The sequence below is a fragment of the Macrosteles quadrilineatus genome, unplaced genomic scaffold (assembly GCF_028750875.1).
Source record: "Macrosteles quadrilineatus isolate MER2022 unplaced genomic scaffold, UCM_ALF_1.0 Scaffold_2__2_contigs__length_208266976, whole genome shotgun sequence".
Lineage (NCBI taxonomy): Eukaryota > Metazoa > Arthropoda > Insecta > Hemiptera > Cicadellidae > Macrosteles > Macrosteles quadrilineatus.
Window position 1 is genome coordinate 43989260 of NW_026542595.1, and position 20581 is coordinate 44009840.

Sequence of the window (20581 nt, forward strand, 5' to 3'; positions counted from 1 at the left end):
CCACATCTATAACATTTTCTTTTAAGACTCTCAAAAAGAGGTGAAGGCGTTTAATGCTTTGACGTCATGTGCGATTGTGTTGATACATTTTTTTTTATTTATCCTCAATCTGATGTACTGTACTAGGCCTATTGGTTTTAGTTTCATAGTATTCAGATAGATCACTTTCATGGTTTCCAGTTTCCATCGCTGTTGCTGCTATGATGATATCTTGAAACGATAAAAATGAATTATCCTGAAGCAATTTGGCTCTAATATCTTTATTAACCCTTATGAACTGCATTCGTAAGTGTATTGGCGATTGATTTCTGGCAAGACTCACAGTTAAACTCACAGTTAGACGAAAGTTGTTGAAATTCCACTGAATAAATCTTAACTGTTTCATTGGGTTCCTGTACTCTAGACATGAATTTGTGCTGTAAAGCCCAAGTACTTGGCTGTGGATAAACATAATCTATCAACATTCAACTCATTCTGTATATGATTTATCCAGAGGTACTTCTGGTGGAGCACATAAATCATAAACCTTCTGATGTAAGCTAGGGGTTAAGGAATGAAGTAATGTAACCTTATCTGTAGATGAATTCCTTGTCGATATAAATGAATGAAGACTTCTAGACATCTTATGAAATTTTTGAATGTCTCGTCAGCTTGGAAGGGTGTGAACGGAATTGTTGATGTAAGTGGTCGCAATTTCTGAGTATCAACACTGTATGGTATGATGTGCTGCAGTTCTTCTGTTTCATTGACTCTTTTCAATTCACTTAATCGGAGATGTAATACATCAACTATTTTGAAATACATACCCTCCATGTCGATCCTGTATGTGATTTCAGTATCAAGCTCTTCTTCATCGGTTTTTACTTCAATGTTGTGCTGGAAAAGCTCGAATCGTTCCCAATAAGCATGTATCACTGTGAGTCTTGTTCTGATACTATCAACTTTAATACCAGACAATTCATCTAGCATTCTTTCAGCTCTAGTCAACTGACCTTTAACAACAGCCCTTGCTTTCTTCAGTTCACTCAATGTTTCATTTCCTTGTAAGGAGGCCATAATCAAATTAATTGTACTAGTAAATTTAATAAGTGTAAAATAGAAATGTAAAAATAATTATTTTACCCCCCGTCGCCATTTATTAAATAGAATTATTAACAAAACTGTATGAAACTCAATTTAATCATTTCATAATGTAAACATTGAACTAAACAAAAACATTGAATTAAACAAACATAATAACAATTCATTCTGCATTCTGAATATCTGTGAATCTTAATAACATTTATGTAACAATAATTCCTGCCCATCCGAAAATTTGAAAATTCTAGAAGTGCATTGTGGGGCAGATTGTTATAAACTGGTGTGGCTTCTGGTGATGCAGGTTTAGTGCTTGAGAGGTGCTGAGGCCTTCCAGTTCAATCACCATGTTTTGCGAGACCTTACGTTCGCATATTCCTATCTAGATGACATCTTAATTGCTTCTGAATCTGAAAAGGGACACAAGCTGCATCTCCGCCTTCTTTTCTATTGCCTATCCAAACACGGCCTTGCTGCATTAACGCATCAAAATGTGAGTTTTTTTGTCTCAGAGATTTCATTCCTAGGCTATCGAATCAACAAAAGCGGAATACTTCCACTGCCTGAACGAGTTCAAACAATCCTTAACTATCCTCTTCCTGACACAGTTAATCAACTGAGACGATTTTTAGGAATTGTTAACTTCTATAGGAGATCACTACCAAATTCAGCAACAACACAAAAAGCCCTGTATGACCTTTGCCCATCCCCTAAACGAAAGGACAAAAGCAAAATACAATGGAACCAAAGAGTCCTTCAACAGGTTGAAAACAGAACTGGCTAATGCTGCTCTGATTTACCATCAATCCTGCTGCAAATGGGGCTATTGAAAGGTGGCATCGCTCCTTAAAATCGGCTCTCAAAGCACAACTAACAGTAGACTGGGTTTGCAAACTTCCATCAGTTCTGCTTGGACTTCATTCAATCATAATACCAAAAATAGGAGTTTCACCTGCACAGCTTGTCTATGGAGAACCAATCACACTTCCTGTTGATTTCTTTGAAGACTCCAAGCTGCCAAATGACATCCCTAAATAACTCACTCGACTTCAAGACCATGTCTAATCAATTCGTCCTGTGCCATTTTGCCATCATCACAAACGATCAATTTTCATCCACCCTGATCTCATGACCTCATCTCATGTTTTTATTTGTCATGACGCCATAAGAAAGCCTCTTCAACAAACGTATGAAGGGCCTTTCGAAGTTGTTTCAAGAGATGAAAAGCATTTTAACATATTATTGCCACAGGGTTAAGATACCCTTTCTATTTTCAGCTGAAACTAGCATTTATTCTTCAAAGTTATCTTCAGCCTACAGAGTCTCAGACCGATGAAACAATGGAGTCAGATAATGCACTGGTGAAACAACCTGAAATAGACTCATCCCCAACAAGAACTAGAAACATCAAGACCAACAGCTTTCAGCCCAACCTGGAGCTTCTGGACTTGTCACTGAACAAATAACCCCGCCACAGCAAACCTGCAGCAGACTTAGCGAATTTCCATTTGCATGATTGGATTTACATGAAAATGTCTCCTTAAAAATATCACATTTATTCCCTATTTAAAGAGAATTAGTTTAATGAGTACTTAGGTTTGCAGCAACAGGGAGGGTAAAAAAGTTTTTTTTATGTAAAATGTTAAAAGGTACTGTAGTTTAGTAAGAAATTAATGTATTTTCCAACTTTTATCAAAATATGTTCATAAACAAGCAAACTACAACAGTTGACTTATCCTACTAATATTATAAATGAGAAAGTTTGGATGTATGGATGTATGGATGTATGGATGTATGGATGTATGTTTGTGACAAGTGAACGCGAAAAATACTGGTCGGATTGGGCTGAAATTTGGCATGATGATAGCTCACATTCCCGATTAACATATAGGCATATTCTTATTTCAAAAATCCTTTCGGGCTCCGCCCCAGTGGCTCTGGAGTTTCCCATGTTAACCTTATGAGAAATGGAATTATTGAATCTTATCCCGCCTTACACCTTCAAACCAAATTTTATCAAAATTGGACAAAAATTACTCAAGTTATCGTGCGGATGGACACATATATATATATATCTAATATATAAAATTCTCGTGTCACAGTGTTTGTCTGCAAACTCCTCCGGAACGACTTCACCGATCGTTATGAAATTTGGTGTTTAAATTCTGTAGGTATGCGAATCGAACGTAAACTATTTCCCGTTTCGAAATTCTTAAAAGAGCTCCGCCCCAGTGGCTCTGGATTTTCCCATGTTAACCTTATGAGAAATGGAATTAATGAATCTTAACAGCTGTTTCAATTAAACAAGTTAGTTCTGTTCTATGATGTTCAATAGCATTAAAGTTACAAGGATTACCAACAGGGTGCAGCACTATTATTTCTTTTACATTTATGACAACAGCTAATTTGCAACCAAAAGGTGAGTGAGCGTAGCGAACTAACTTCAACGTGGAGGCGAGTGAGCGTAGCGAACGAGGTAACCTGAAGGCAAGTGAGCGCAGCGAACGAGCTCCAACCTAAAGGTGAGTGAGCGTAGCGAACGAACTTCAACCTGGAGGCGAGTGAGCGTAGCGAACGAGCTAACCTGAAGGCAAGTGAGCGCAGCGAACGAGCTCCAACCTAAAGGTGAGTGAGCGTAGCGAACGAGCTCCAACCCAAAGGTGAGTGAGCGTAGCGAACGAACTTCAGCCAGGACGTGATTGAGCGATGCGAACGAGATCATCTTGAAAATTAAACGTAACGGTACTTTCATTCCATCGGTCTGTCTTAGGGGAAACCTATAACTTAGGTGATACGAAGTTCGCCGGGTCAGCTAGTATATATATATATATATATATAGATATATAAAAATTTGAACGAATGGTGTTTTTGGCCTCTGGGGACATCAAAATGAAAAAGTAAATCGGTCCCGGGCTTAGGTCTTACCATGAGACCTACGGTAATAGCTACTTCCCTATAGGGAAATTCGCTAAAATTAACATTTTTTTTAATTTTCTCAGTTAGGCGCATAATAACGCTTCAATATACTAAATTATTTGTTTTTTTAAGCTCTACAAAATGGTTTAGAAAGAAATTGTGAAATATTGCATTTTTAGAGTCAAAAATGGGAAAACCCTATTTTTACCCCATAAAACCCCACATAAACCCCCGTTAACATAGTCCGATCATGCTGGTTCGCGATCTCATTTAAGTTTATCTCGCCTTACACCTTCAAAGCAAATTTTATTCAAAAATTACTCAAGTTGTCGTTTGGATGGACACATATATATATACAAATTTGAACGAATGGTGTTTTTGGCCTCTGGGGATATCAAAATGAAAAAGTAAATCGGTCCCGGGCCTAGGTCTTACCATGAGACCTACGGTAATAGCTACTTCCCCTATAGGGGAATTCGCTAAAAACCCGCTCTGAGACGATTACATAAATCCTCTGAGCGTGTTGTGAGGATCTCTTCCTAATACCTCTCATGAAACTTTGCGCTGTCACTGGGAGGGGAGTATGAAGCTGTACCTAACCATCTATCAGTATTCAATTGATTTTAATTTAAAACATATGTTAGCAATTGTAGTTAACTTAATATTTACTTTTTTTACTTTTTCTTTCTTTTGATGTTGTACTTTTTGTCCATTCTCTAAAATGTTAATTACATTAATTTACTTATCATTGTACATCACCACTAACCACAACACGATGCCAGTAGGTGAGACAATTGTCAGAAGATAACTGACTGGTATGAAATTATTAGCTTTATGTAAACACTTCAGGCCAATTGCCTTGTCAACTGCCCTTACAATTACCCTGAAAATAAGTCGTCTCTGGAAGTAGACTGAGGACAATGAGTAGGACAACTGGCTTTTGACAATAACGCAATCGTGTAATGACAATTGGCGAAGTCAACTGTCTCACCAACTGGCATCATGTAAACCCAGCTTTTTTGAGCTCCTTATCAACAAAAAGAACAACTACAATGTTAATAGTATTGCTTTATTGACATTAAATTTATTAAACACTATCTATTTTCAACACAGGCAATTTGTAATGATAAAATAAAATGTTCTTTTGAAAATAGGTACCTATGAATATTTATTTACCTATCTAAAATACAACTCAGTTGATTCTGTGGCCCGGCCCCGTTTATAAGACTTGTTGATTCCACTAATTTTACTATTAAAAGTTCACATTTTGTATAAGAAAATAGAAAGTACATCACAATCCGTAAGTAAACATTAACAATTCAACAAGTAAACAAAATAATAATTTGAAAACATGTTAGAAACAAAAATTTAAATAAAACATATGTTAACACCTCCTCCTCTATTTACTGTGCTGCGGCACTTTACGAAGAATCAGCTGATCAACATGTCTTTTAATTATTCACCTTATATCGAAAGGCAAAGGCAATTGGTCTGTCTGTTCCATCAATATAGCAGTGCGACAGAACGGCTCCCATGCATAGCGGCAAAGCATTAGTAGCTAAAACCAGTGGAAGGCTAGAATCAAAGTAAACCAAAACGTCGTCACTTGAAATACTTTCCTAAATCTTCAGAAAGCTCTGTTCACAAGATGAGTTCCATTTAAAAGTGTATTAGTTTCGTAGCAGCCGAAATCAAAGGATGTAGCGGTGTTGCCAAATTATTTATGAATTTGTTGTAATAATGCACAAGGCCTAGGAAAGTTCGGAGTTCAGTTATGTTTTCTGGTCTTCTACATTTTAAAATTATCTGTATCTTAGTATCTGACTTGTGTAATCCTATGCTATCGATCACATGACCTAAGTACTCAATTTTGGTCTGGAAAAACATACACTTTTCTCTATTTAGCCTCAAATCATTTAACTTAAATCGTTCAAACACCTATCCAGTCGGCAGCTGTTCCATGTTAGATCCTTCGACAAATACGTCGTCAAAGAAACATTGTACGGTACCGGTAAGTTATGTAATGTTTTGTCCATGAATCTCTGCCATAAAAAGGGTGCCACTTTTACTCCAAACATTAATCTGTTCACCTTAAACAGCCCTTTATGATTACTGATTGTTTGCATGATGTAACTGTTTTCCCTCTCCATGTGCATTGTGCAAGTATGCGTTACCGATTTCAAGAGTAGCCTACAAAATATCCTTCCACAATGCATCTTTGACATGATATCATCAAAACGAGGTATAGGGTAGTGTTTGTCTTTGATGACTTTGTTCAGTCACCTTGTAATCAGCGCATATTCTGACTGAACCATTTGGTTTGACGACAGGGAAAATGGTGTGCCCCAATCAGATGATTCGACTTGTGTGATTATACCATAAATTTCCAGTTGTTCAAGTTCGTTCTCTACTTTTTCTTGTAATGCATTAGCACGTGTCTCAGTTTGATATAAATTGGATGGGTTTTTTCTTTTACATTAAAACTACATAACAACAAAACCCGGCTTTGCCCGGGTAAAATTATACAATGTACAATAAGTGGTTATAGAGTTATTTTTTTATGTTCTCTATTTTATTTTTTCTATATTTATATTGAGTTTTAATCAACTACTTGATTCCCGTTCGTAGGACGGGCCAACAGCTAGTTCTTTCTACTTACCATTTTACTCGTCGCCACTGTTGATTCCACTAATTTTACTAATAAAAGTTCACATTTTGTATAAGAAAATAGAAAGTAAGTTTTTATTAAATCACAATCTGTAAGTAAACATAAACAACTCAACAATAATAAATTGAACACATGTTAGAAATAAATTTTAATACAAAATATGTTAACAGTACCGATAAAGCTTACTAGTGTTGCATATAAGATATTGCAGTGTTGAAAATATATATCCAACTAAAAAACGATCAACCATTCGGACAGTGAGACATTGTCTCAGAAAGGCAGCGAAGGGCTGCAGAAAGCCCAGTCTGTCCAACTGGTAGTTTTTTTTATTATTATTATAATTATTAAAAAAAATTATTTTCACAGGCAAAGTTAGGGTCACAAGAGCCCTTTTAAACTTAACCTGTATACATTTCTGCAGATAATGCTACATAACAAGTTAATAAAATTGTTTTGTAGAAAATATTTCCGTAGAAAGTCTAAAACTTTATTGTCTGCAGAAAAATTCTCCATTCTACAAATGGTAACGCTACAAAACATCATGCATTACACAAACAAAAGCTGCAACGTCAATATTCCGAGCATTGATCGTGAAAAAGAACGCATAGAATGGCCAAATTGACAAAGCGGTTCAATTAAATAACTTATTTATTTCAAAATATTCATTAAAATATCACACACACATGGTTCATTTACACGCAGCTTGGACAGCATATATAAGTCCGCAGAAAATTTTTGTATTTTTCCAAGTCCGTTGCAGAAAGTTTAAAAACGTTCTGCTTCAGGAATTAACGCTACAAACGGGAAGGAAAATGCGTACATGAAAATATACACATTATTTTAGTTTGTTTCTTTATATATAAAAAAAAATCTTTATATCCACAATTAATAACATTAAATTAATACAAACTTGGTGAGAAATCACTTAAGTATTTGAAAATGAGGTCATTCAATCGATGAATGGTGTTCGTGACATAAGTGATTGCAAGGTAGGATGACATACTGATAGATGGACAAGGAAAGTATTACCTTGCATTATTTAGCATCCAGATGGCCACCTGAGACATGCACACAAGTCGTTAACCTGGACTTGTCAATACAGTACACTCTCTTAACCAACCAGCACACAAGAGATACATAAGTGATTGCAAGGTAGGATGACATACTGATAGATGGACAAGGAAAGTATTACCTTGCATTATTTAGCACCCAGATGGCCACCTTAGACATGCACACAAGTCGTTAACCTGGACTTGTCAATACAGTACACTCTCTTTTAACCAACCAGCACACAAGAGATACATAAGTGATTGCAAGGTAGGATGACATACTGATAGAAGGACAAGGAGAGTATTACTTGCTTTATTCAGCACCCAGATGGCCACCTGAGACATGCACACAAGTCGTTAACCTGGACTTGTCAATACTGTACACTCTCTTAACCAACCAGCACACAAGAGATACATAAGTGATTTCCTGGTAGGATGACATACTGATAGAAGGACAAGGAGAGTATTACTTGCTTTATTCAGCACCCAGATGGCCACCTGAGACATGCACACAAGTCGTTAACGTGGACTTGTCAATACAGTACACTCTCTTAACCAACCAGCACACAAGAGATACATAAGTGATTTCCTGGTAGGATGACATACTGATAGATGGACAAGGAGAGTATTACTTGCTTTATTCAGCACCCAGATGGCCACCTGAGACATGCACACAAGTCGTTAACCTGGACTTGTCAATACAGTACACTCTCTAAACCAACCAGCACACAAGAGATACAGAAGTGATTTCCTGGTAGGATGACATACTGATAGAAGGACAAGGAGAGTATTACTTGCTTTATTCAGCACCTAGATGGCCACCTGAGACATGCACACAAGTCGTTAACCTGGACTTGTCAATACTGTACACTCTCTTAACCAACCAGCACACAAGAGATACAGAAGTGATTTCCTGGTAGGATGACATACTGATAGAAGGACAAGGAGAGTATTACTTGCTTTATTCAGCACCCAGATGGCCACCTGAGACATGCACACAAGTCGTTAACCTGGACTTGTCAATACCGTACACTCTCTTAACCAACCAGCACACAAGAGATACAGAAGTGATTTCCTGGTAGGATGACATACCTACTGATAGAAGGACAAGGAGAGTATTACTTGCTTTATTCAGCACCCAGATGGCCACCTGAGACATGCACACAAGTCGTTAACGTGGACTTGTCAATACAGTACACTCTCTTAACCAACCAGCACACAAGAGATACATAAGTGATTTCCTGGTAGGATGACATACTGATAGAAGGACAAGGAGAGTATTACTTGCTTTATTCAGCACCCAGATGGCCACCTGAGACATGCACACAGGTCGTTAACCTGGACTTGTCAATACAGTACACTCTCTAAACCAACCAGCACACAAGAGATACAGAAGTGATTTCCTGGTAGGATGACATACTGATAGAAGGACAAGGAGAGTATTACTTGCTTTATTCAGCACCTAGATGGCCACCTGAGACATGCACACAAGTCGTTAACCTGGACTTGTCAATACTGTACACTCTCTTAACCAACCAGCACACAAGAGATACAGAAGTGATTTCCTGGTAGGATGACATACTGATAGAAGGACAAGGAGAGTATTACTTGCTTTATTCAGCACCCAGATGGCCACCTGAGACATGCACACAAGTCGTTAACCTGGACTTGTCAATACCGTACACTCTCTTAACCAACCAGCACACAAGAGATACAGAAGTGATTTCCTGGTAGGATGACATACCTACTGATAGAAGGACAAGGAGAGTATTACTTGCTTTATTCAGCACCCAGATGGCCACCTGAGACATGCACACAAGTCGTTAACCTGGACTTGTCAATACTGTACACTCTCTAAACCAACCAGCACACAAGAGATACATAAGTGATTGCAAGGTGATAGATGGACTAGAAGAGTCCTTGCATTATTCAGCACCCTGATGGCCACCTAAGACATGCAAACAAATCGTTAACCTGGACTTTTCAATACAGTACACACTCTCTTAACCAACCAGCACACAAGAGATTCATCCTATAAAAATTGAGTGGCCAGTGCACTTAATAAGCTGATCCGTGTCTAGTCCATTGGTATGTACGACATTGTTCTTCTTTGGTTCAACTTCGACCTCTTTCTAGTACTCTAAAAATTACATTGAGATTTATATGATTTTGTGGTTAAATGAAGTTATATGACAGAACTTCAATAATTATTAAAACCCAACAGGTTAAAAATGAACTTTTAGAAGTACGAAATGGTTGCGTTCATACTTTAGCACAAAGGAGTGTAAGAGAATGTGATAAGAGTTTTCATCTTAAAAACAAAGCTAAGGATGGAGATCTCTCATACTGCTCAACCATCAATCAGTATCAACTAAATATGGTAACAAGGTTAGTGAACTTGGAATCTCGCCCTGATTAAAAATGTAAAATTTGAACATTGGCCTTATGGGTTGCCAAGAAACTAAGTTGGTTGAACAAAATAACAAGGAAAAAGTAAACAAAATACTTGTAGCATGTGTTTGTAACAAACTATTCACAGTATACTAGCAAATTACAAAATACAGTACAAAAGGGAAAACAGCAGTTTTATCTATTAAGCAAAGATTACAAAACACTAAAGATTTGATTGTTTATGGAAGTTCTAACTAAATGTATTTAAAAACTAGGGAAGAATATGGTTGCAATTTTAGGAATAGATAATTTTTGAGGTAACAAATTTATTGGTGGACCAGTAGGCCTATTGCACCTAGGGTACTGTGGGTGTTGCTGAAAAAACTAATTTGGTAACTATAAGTCTCAGCATTGGACTAATGGGGTTTTAGATCCGAAAATTACAGGATCAGAAATAAGTTTGATCATACCATTATAACAATAATTAGCATAAAACTATTACCGTATACTAAATCCAAATGAAAAAAGAGACAGAATCTTAATTTCTTCAGAAGTAGTAGCGCAAAAGTATAAAATTGTTGTCACTTGAAGCATTTGAAACTAATATGATTTTGTTTGAATCATACTTTTATCTGCTATCACCGGTAAGCGCAAAAGTCAAACAATGGGATTCAATGACTAGAGGGGAGAAACATTCTGTGCGAGGGTCACTTAAACTTAGACAAGATCATAAAAGTGTATCTTATTTTTGTTTAAAATTGGATACTTCTACAGAGTACAGCATTACAGTACAGAGTTGTTTCTTACGTATTTCGGCAATCAAATGTGTATGGTAGGATTATGTAATAAATTTTTTTTCGGTGTATGTTATATGTTCGGAAATAATAAAATGTGTCTGTTTACGATATTGTTTTAACGATTAAATCCAATCAACCACAACCGAGCAAGTCTTGGTCCCTTGGTACTGTTATTTAAATAGGAAATAGATCTGACAATTTTAAGGGAATATTTTGGAAGAAATCCAGCCAGGTAAATGGAAATTCGCTTAGTCTGCAGCTTTGCTGCGGCGGTGGTATTATGTATTGCTTTGTAGGCTAACAATAAAGTTGGGTTTTGTAAGCGAGTGCTGAGTTTTATTCCTGAGCTACATCTCCCAAAGTAACTGTGAGTGATAAAAAAAACACCATTGGATGTTTTCCTTTTAACTATGCAATTCAGTAGTAAGCTAATAACAAATTGTTAACAAACACAAGTTATCTTGCCAATCAATGGTCTACGTAAAACCCTTAGTCTCTACCTATTGTATGAAAAGGTTTAAACACAAACCTTTCAATTTATCAACTTCTAACGAATATTATTCAAACAAACAACATGGAATATTGTTTTTAAAAATTTCAATATTTTTGTCACACTGGACAAAGATGAATCCATGGCTAATCCATCTTCTTGCAGATAATTTTTTCCATTAAATAAATAATTTTGTTCTAAAGTTTTTTTTTAGAAGATGTAGTTCTCAAACTAGTTTCAGAATAAAATTATTTCAGTTTTAATGGAAAATATTATCTGCAGGAAGACGGATTTGTCATGGGGTTACCTTTGTCCAGTGTGCTCTCCAAAATGTGTCTAATAGTTTAAAAAATGAAAACATCCTCTTTACTAGCAACAAATTTTCAAAGAAAATCAAATTTTATTAAAGATATGTTGACAACACCCTCTTTCTTTTGAATGGAAACTCTAGACAGTCTATACATCTGCAAATTCTTAATAATCATTTGAACAATATTTCACAGAAAATAAAATTCACACTTGAAGTTGAGAATAACAATTCAATAAATTTTCTATACCTAACTCTGACCAAAAATAACAATACCATTGAATACAAAATCTATAGAAAGTCTACAACCACAGATCATACTATCCATGTTACCTCCAATCATCCACATTCACACAAGATGGCCGCTTACAATACCTAGTTGTGTTAACCGCCTTTTAATAATAACTATGTCTCAGGCAGCTTAACCCAGAAAATGAAACGTTTAATTCATAGCTGTAAACAATGGCTATCAATATCATCGACAACATAATTGATAAACAAAATAACCAAAAACAATTACAAAAACAGATCAAAACTTCGTCTCCCTAGAATTTGACAGCTGCTTACATTACACCTTAAAAAATGAGCTAAAGAAACACAACATAACATTGACCAGCAAAACTTCAAGCAAATTAGAATGCCAATTAAATTCACATACATCAAAATTGACAGTAGGCCTATCCAATAGCTTAGAGAGCACAGGAGTTTATTACAAATTATCCTGCAGCGACTGTCCAAAAATATATATCGAACAAACAGGTAGTTCTTTCAAGAAAAGGTTTAAAGAACACCTTCCTGAGGGCCATGTCATACGAGCGCTATTGCCGTCGCGCAGATGCCGTCGAGATAGCGCCGGAAAAAGTACATTTCAGGTGTAATGTATAATGCCGTCCCGCCAACGCCAGGTGCCTGTAATATGTAGCGTCTTCCGGGCGCATTTGCCGTCGCGGCAATTATGTTATTACCTAGATGGACACCATCCAGTTAGGTTGTATAAGCTTTTTGCACATTTTAGATACACAGAGTATTATCGGAAGAATCCAAGACAATGGGGAACCCATCCTGTGCTTTCTTCTCGTTTGTCGACAGCACAGATTCATCTGATGTTCCAGGAACACAGGAAGTATGAAGATAAATTTTTTAGTTACTATCGAATGTCGGTTGCTTCTTTTGACAAACTCCTTAGTGCCGTGTGTGAGAGGTGGCAGTTTTTCAACTAAATAAATAAATTTTTCCGTATCAAATATCGCAATGATCACTCCAAAGGTGTTCCAGTTGTTCTGACAGTGCTCACGCAGCCAATGCGTCCTGCTGGCGCTTGCGCTCCGTATGACAGGGTCCGTGCGTCACGTGCGCCTTGCCGCTAGCGCAACTGTCCGCATTGGCTGCGCTCAGCGTCCGGCTAACGCGGACTCGCCGACGGCATTAGCGTCCGTATGACATGCTCCATAAGAACCCCGTTGCCGGGTTGGAGCGACTTTAACGCGACGGCATCTGCACGACAGCAATAGCGCTCGTATGACATGGCCCTAAGCCTAAATTGAAAACACAAGACAAGAGTTTGCAGAACACCTGATTAATGAAAACCACAATAATAATGGCTGTAGTGATAGCATGGATATTTCACATAAATGTACCAGACTCCTTAATGAACGTCCTTAAAAAATATGATATCTACAAAGCTACAAAGAAATATCCCAATGGCATTTTAAATTAAAAGTTAAATTTTGGCCGAAATATAATATTTGATAGGATTGAGGACATTGATAACAAAGGCGCTCATAACCAGCTGTTTCACCCCCTCCAAGGTCAATGTCTCCAGACGGACGTTGGGTAATTGAGTCGTGACCGTTAACGTGCGTGGGTGTTATGGCCGGTTGCGCATCATTCTATGTTAATCAAATCCGTGTTTTTCATGTGTGTTAAATTTGTAAATATTGATTACGGCATTGTGTTAACATTCATGTGTGACAACATTGGCTTAATAATAAAACAACTGCTTCGAAACTAGTCGCCCGAGACTACAAAAGGATTGACGACATAAGGTACGTAAACCTATTTATTTTGTCATAAATCAATCCTGAAAGCAATGCTGAATAAAGTACGGCCATTACCTCTCTAATCGGGTCACTCAGGTGGACCTTTAGATACGCAGTACTCGGGGGAACATTGTGGACCTTTAGATACGCAGTACTCGGGGGAACATTATAGATGTTAGTGATAAAAACCAAAAAACCAACCAACCATTGTTGATTGCAAGAAGAGTGTGACCGACAGGTTGAAAGCATTCTATAGCTAGACTGAGCGTAAACGATATGACCCCAATGGAGGAGGAAAGTCTACTGAAATCTGACGATGACGGCAAGCTCGCAGAAACCAGGGAGGAACCGAAAAAAACGACTTTCCAGGGGCAAGATGCGAAGACAGAGGATAGCGGATGCCTTAAACAAGAGCGTAAAGATGATATCCAGAAAGGAGAGGAGGCTGGCATGGGCTGTTAAGCACCTGAAACTTGCTCCCAGCGAAGCCGGTTCCTCTCTTAACCAGGATGCTGGGAAAAAGCAGAGCGAGGGCGGCACCCCCAAAGCTGACCCTACTGAAGCTTCCAGGAAGACAGGAGGAAAGAGGGGGGCGAGAGCACCTGACACCTGAAGATACAGGGGCAAGAAGAAGACGAGAACGAAAGAGGGAGAGGGGTCGGCTGTTTCACAGAGGGCCTATTCGGAGAAACTATCCGTGGAGAAGATGGTCATCACCAGATCTGAACACCCGGACATGGAGCTGACGGAGGCAGAAGCCAACAAAATCAAGGGGGAGCTGTCCAGGCATGCCATTCGTGGCAAAGACGTCAGGATAAGCAGCTGCCATATAGAAGGCAGAGCCATGGTGGTTGGTGCTAACCCAGCCACAAAGGATTGGCTGGTCAAGCAAGCTCCTGAGCTGAGTGCCTTCGAGGGAATCTTGTTCCAGCTTGCCCCAGCCAGAAACCTAATGAAAGCTGTGAAGGTCTCAATGTTTGTTCCAACCTTAACGGGGGCGACGTGTGCGATAGTGGAAGATGCCGTTGGGCTGAATAGGAAGACCCTGTGGAAAGTGGTTGGCTTCATCAGTGGCCACTGGGTATTCTGCGGACATTGTACACAAGATGGGAATTCAAGTTGAAAGCCTCTCCTTATGTAGAAAATCTGGTGAGGAGGAGGAGACAGCCTTCCACGTGATATTTATGTACCCAGCCCTGCAAGGTCTGCGTGTGAGATCCCTTGGCCTATTGACCGGAGATCAAAGGGAAGAACAGGTAATCATAGTCAAAAGGATCTCATGGTTCACTAAGAATCTAGGATTTGACGGAGAATGAGGACGTGTGAATGAGGGTGCACAATAAGCGGTTTCAGCTTTGATGCAATCCCATGGTCTACTTATAAGCCTGGCGCTCTGTTTAATAAAAGGAAATCTGTTCCATTACAAAACATTCTAAACTAAAAAAAAATATTTTTTGTCATTTCAATAATTTTACAAAGAATTGAACAATTTTGCATTTACAAGAACTAAAGCTGAAAAAATAAACTATCAGAGCCTATTTACTTTTATTTAAGTGGCCTATTAGGCCTACTGGTAATCCAGGTAACCCGAATACCATCCAGTTAATAAGTTACCTAACTGTACAAAAACTGCAACAAAAGTGTATATGAATAAAGAGAAGTTTAGTTAGGGTCATTAGCCTAGTTCCAAATAGGCTAGTTTATTCAGTCAAAGTGGTGTCAGTGTTTTATAATCAGGAAAAAGGAAGCTTTGAAAAGAGCTGACACTTATATCAACACCATACAACTAGAGAGTATAACGTAACAATAGGCTACTTGTTTGCATTTTATGCGTGTTTAAACCAAGTTAACTTTATTCAAAAAGGGCTAAAATGAAATTGGACATGACAGTCAAAAAGATACACAAATCAGAAACTGTACCGGTATTAAATAATTTGGCCATTTTTATTAAGGATGATACAAGCCTAGTAGGCCTACAATTTTGGTCGCTTTATCTAAAATACCCCCGCCGCAGCAAACCTGCCGACTAAGCGAATTTCCATTTGTCTGAATTGATTTTCAGTTAAATATATTTTAATAACATTAGGTTTAACGAGTACCTAGGTTTGCTGCTACAAGGAAACTAATAAAGTGTGTTTTTGAGTAAAATATTGATAGCTTAGTACAAAATAAATAAATTTGCCAAGTTTGATCAAAATATATCCATAATTAAGCAAACTACAACATTTGACAATATTCTCCATAAGAATAACATGGAAATTTTAAATTTACAATTTTTTTAATTTTATCCGTTACTAATAACCGAACAAAAATACTTTTATATACCAAATTATTTGTTTTTTTAAGCTCTTTAAAAAGGTCTAAAGAGAAATTGGGAAATTTTGTGTTTTGAGGGTCAAAAGTGAGAAAAACCAAATTTTACCCCATAAAACCCCCCGTAAAGCCCCGTTCCCATGGTCCGATCATGCTGGTTCGCGAACTCATTCAAGTTTATCCCGCTTTACACCTTTAAACCAAATTTCATCAAAATCGGACAAAAATTACTCAAGTTATCGCGTTCACGGACGTATATATATATATATATATAAATCTATATATATATATATATATATATATATATACATATATAAAAATTTGAACGAATGGTGTTTTTGGCCTCTGGGGACATCAAAATGAAAAAGTAAATCGGTCCCGGGTCTAGGTCTTACCGTGCCACCTACGGTAATAGCTACTTCCCTATAGGGAAATTCGCTAAAACAATTTGGTTTCATAGTTTGTTTTTCAAACAGAGGATTTGATATTAGTGGGTCCAGCAGAAAAAAAATCATCTAATTACTGCAGTAGGGTGAAGGATAAAAGGAGTGACGGTTAATCGGTGGTAGGTCAGTGGTGGCCCTAGAGATTGCGGGGCCCAAGGCTAAGTTCAATAGCGGGCCTCTCTTAAGTTAATACCTGAAATACGGCTGTGCGAATCCCCTGAAAAACACAGGGCCCTAGGCACCGCCTTGTTCGCCTTTATGTACCTTCTTTATGTACCTTTATGCCACCTCTGATCGAAGTTCTACTGACTGATAAACAAGTCAATACATTCAATAGTTTTAAAGGTGAGACGTGCTTACTTAATGAAATTTGGGCCTACATTTACGATTAAATGACCATTAAATACCCCTGCCGCAGCAAACCTGCCGACTAAGCGAATTTCCATTTGTCTGAATTGATTTTCAATTAAATATATTTTAATAACATTAGGTTTAACGAGTATACCTAGGTTTGCTGCTATACAAGGAAACTAATAAAATGTGTTTTTTAGTAAAATATTGATAGCTTAGTACAAAATAAATAAATTTGCCAAGTTTGATCAAAATATAATTCATAAACAAGCAAACTACAACATTTGACATAATTCTCCATAAGAATAACATGGAAATTTTAAATTTTAAATTTTTTTAATTTTCTCCATTACTAATAATCGAACAAAAATAATTTTATATACTAAATTATTTGTTTTTTTAAGCTCTTTAAAAAGGTCTAAAGAGAAATTGGGAAATTTTGTGTTTTGAGGGTCAAAATTAAGAAAAACCAATTTTTACCCCATAAAACCTCCCGTAAAGCCCCGTTCCCATGGTCCGATCATGCTGGTTCACAAACTCATTCAAGTTTATCCCGCTTTACACCTTTAAACCAAATTTCATCAAAATTGGACAAAAATTACTCAAGTTATCGCGTTCACGGACGTATATATATATATATATATATAAATCTACCTATATATATATATATATATACATAGGCCTATATAAAAATTTAAACGAATGGTGTTTGGCCTCTGGAGACATCAAAATGAAAAAGTAGGCCTAAATCGTTCCCAGGTCTAGGTCTTACCGTGCCACCTACGGTAATAGCTACTTCCCTATAGGGAAATTCGCTAAAAGACTGATTTCATAGAAAGTAAAGTTATTAAATTTACATGTGAACACTTATCTTAGAAGTCTAGAGGGGAAATCCAGCGGTTCTAATCCAAAATATAGCTTAGGCCTTTTATCTTGTAAGCCTACACTAAACATACTCTAGATAGGGACTGCACCTTAGTTATAATTCACAAAGTAATAATTTGGGGAGAAAAAACGTTTATCCAATGGCCAGTTATTTACTTAGTGATAAAAAAAGATTTAAAAAGTCATGAACAAAAAACAATAGCTTTAGGCTGATGATATTAGCCTAAAAAGATTTGAGAGAATTTTCAAGTTAATCAAAGAACAGTAGGCCTATAGCCTATATACTGTTGAGTGTTGATAAATCGTGGCCAAAGTAAAAATAGACTCTTAACATAATACGGTATGTGCGTAAGTTAACCCTCCGAGTGTTATGTGTCGTAAAAGCGACTCATAACACATCCGCTGTATAGTGTTATGTGTGGCTTTTGCGACTCACAAACACTATTTACGGCGACGGCTCTGGGACTGACTGAATCGGATTGAAGTGGATCTAGTTAGGTATAGTTTTTTCAGCAGATTCAGAGCTTTCTCCTGATGTCTTTTTCTATACGCTTTTCATTTTAGTTCCGAAAATATTGTAGCAGACAGCTGACGTGCGTATTTGTAAATAGCTTGGTTAACCTCGCACCGATGACTGATGTGTTTTATTACGTTTATCATGGTTTTAGTGTTAAAAATCAAAAGTAGTGATATAGGCTATGTGGTGCATTATAAGAAGATTTAAGTGATTTTGAAGGGCTGGTTGATGATCCTGAAGAAGTATGTAGTGATATTGATGTAAATTAGCCAGATTCCTAGCTATGGTTAGGCTATGCATTCTTAGCTAAACGCTATGTACCGAAATCTGTTTTTTGCCCATAACTTATTTATTTGCAAACCTAACTTACTTCCTTATATTATTATATTTTTGGAATCCTCATAAAATTCTGAACAAAGTGGCTATTTTAAAATATTTGTAGGCCTATAAATTAGGCTGCACTTTACTTGACGTCCTACACTCATTCGAATGAAAATATCGATCGATATATCGATTAATCGATTGCTTCATTCGATATATCGTTTGGTTAGTTAGGTAAGGTTAACCTAACTTAACTAACCAAACGATATATCGAATGAAACAATCGAATGAAAATATCGAATCGAAAAAAACAATCGAATGAGTGTAGGACGTCAAGTAAAGTGCAGCCATAAATTATAACAATTTATTGAGCGCAAACATAAATTTTTTCATTTATTTTATAATTTTTGAGAAATGTTAACCCCACAAAAATTGTTGAACATTTTTTCGTAATGTTTTATATGTCACATTGAAGCCCATAATTTTCCAAACAAAATGATATATAAAACAGTATACTTTACTTTGTTTTTAAGTTTCTAAGATACATTTTAATAAAACCCTGCGATTTCGCAATAAATGGGTGAACATTAAGACCAAAACTAGAGACACTTGGAGGGTTAAAACACAAATTAAGCTAGGAGGGGCCTCCACTAAATAGGTTAAGTGAAGTTGAAAGGTTGGCCTACGAAATTAATTGTTAGTTGGAAGATATATCCTTTAAGGATTCATAATAATAGACAGAGAATTGTTTTATGTAGCTAAAGGGACTTACATCGGTACTGGAGAGTCAGTGTCAGATTCCCTCTTCGGTTCACTGTAAACTTCAATAATAACATCGTGTGTATTTGGATCGATTGAAACATATGACATGCTTCAAAAAGCACCACTTCACATCATTTTAAATTTGGATTATGAAACTGGTAGAAAAAACTAGACAACTTGAACTTACAAATAAACTAAAATCACTATCACTGTTTTAGGTTAACCGGCAGTGTACAGCAGAACAGCTGATCGTACGAAAACAAACGTGACATTGGCATCATTGTTGCATGGAGTAGAGCGAATTGATTCAGTCCAGTGAAACTGCTGAAACTGAAACCTGAAACCAAACCCTACTGTCAGGGAGCCTCAAACCGTCGGCATGCCTGCAATAAGCTACAAGTGCGGTGATGTGAAATTGGGTCAGTTTGTCAGGCAATGTCTGAAACTAGTTAAGTACGTAATACCTGTAATACCTATAATTGGACGTAATTACCTAAACGTGCAGACTCATTTTGTGCTTTAAAAAAATACTTCGCAAAAGTAAATTAATCATAAATATGATTTGTACAAAAACTGGGATTATAAAAAAAGGTTTAAATTAATGTCGGACCACTTCATTTCTGGTTATATTGAAACTTCTGATAAGTTCAACACATGAAGCTACCTACAGTAGCTGAACATGTGTAACTTTAAATATTTATTTTAAGGTCACCAACTATGACACTGACGATCGATCATCCGATCATCGATCGATCAACTGCACAATCCGCCGAATCCGCGCCGACAAGAGCTCCAGCACACCACTGAGCAATCTTATCAACCGCATTCCTATGGTCTCTGAGGGGGTTGTTTGTTATGAAACACAGTTATACAACGTTTTCTGATGTCCGCCCACATCAGCAAGGGCTCGTATTATGCACATGATTCAAATAGTTTGATGTGGACAAAATTCCTGTTATCAGAATAATTATTTTTTTAAATAACTAGCTGTTACCCACGGGCTTCGTCCCGTTTGACTTCATAAGTATTAATAAAACCAAAACTAAAGATTCATGTGTAATCTTTCATTAAGTTATTGATTGGTTAAGTTAAGCTGAAATTAAACAAAACAAAATACAGTATATCAATTATTTAAGATGGGTACGCCACGATGTGCGTATTTTAACCCAAATATGAGTGAAGGATGAGTGGCGCGATCTTGTAGTCTTGTTAGTGACTAAGGCCGAGTTATTGATAAGCGTCTAGGCCATGG

The 20581-nt window shown here is 37.1% G+C and overlaps 1 protein-coding gene across 2 annotated transcripts in view; it reads right to left on the reverse strand.

The window, feature by feature from the left end:
* LOC128985442 (phosphatidylcholine:ceramide cholinephosphotransferase 1-like) overlaps nt 1-20581 on the reverse strand; it is a 135844-nt gene that overhangs the window by 97871 nt on the left and 17392 nt on the right. The window contains exon 1 of one of the 2 annotated variants that reach the window (XM_054404923.1): nt 19340-19563. The exons of the other annotated variant lie outside the window; for it this stretch is intronic. Within the exon in view, the coding sequence (XP_054260898.1) occupies nt 19340-19437 (98 nt within the window). The 5' untranslated portion in view covers nt 19438-19563. Of the gene's footprint in view, nt 1-19339; nt 19564-20581 lie in introns of those variants that run through there. 2 annotated transcript variants of the gene reach the window in all.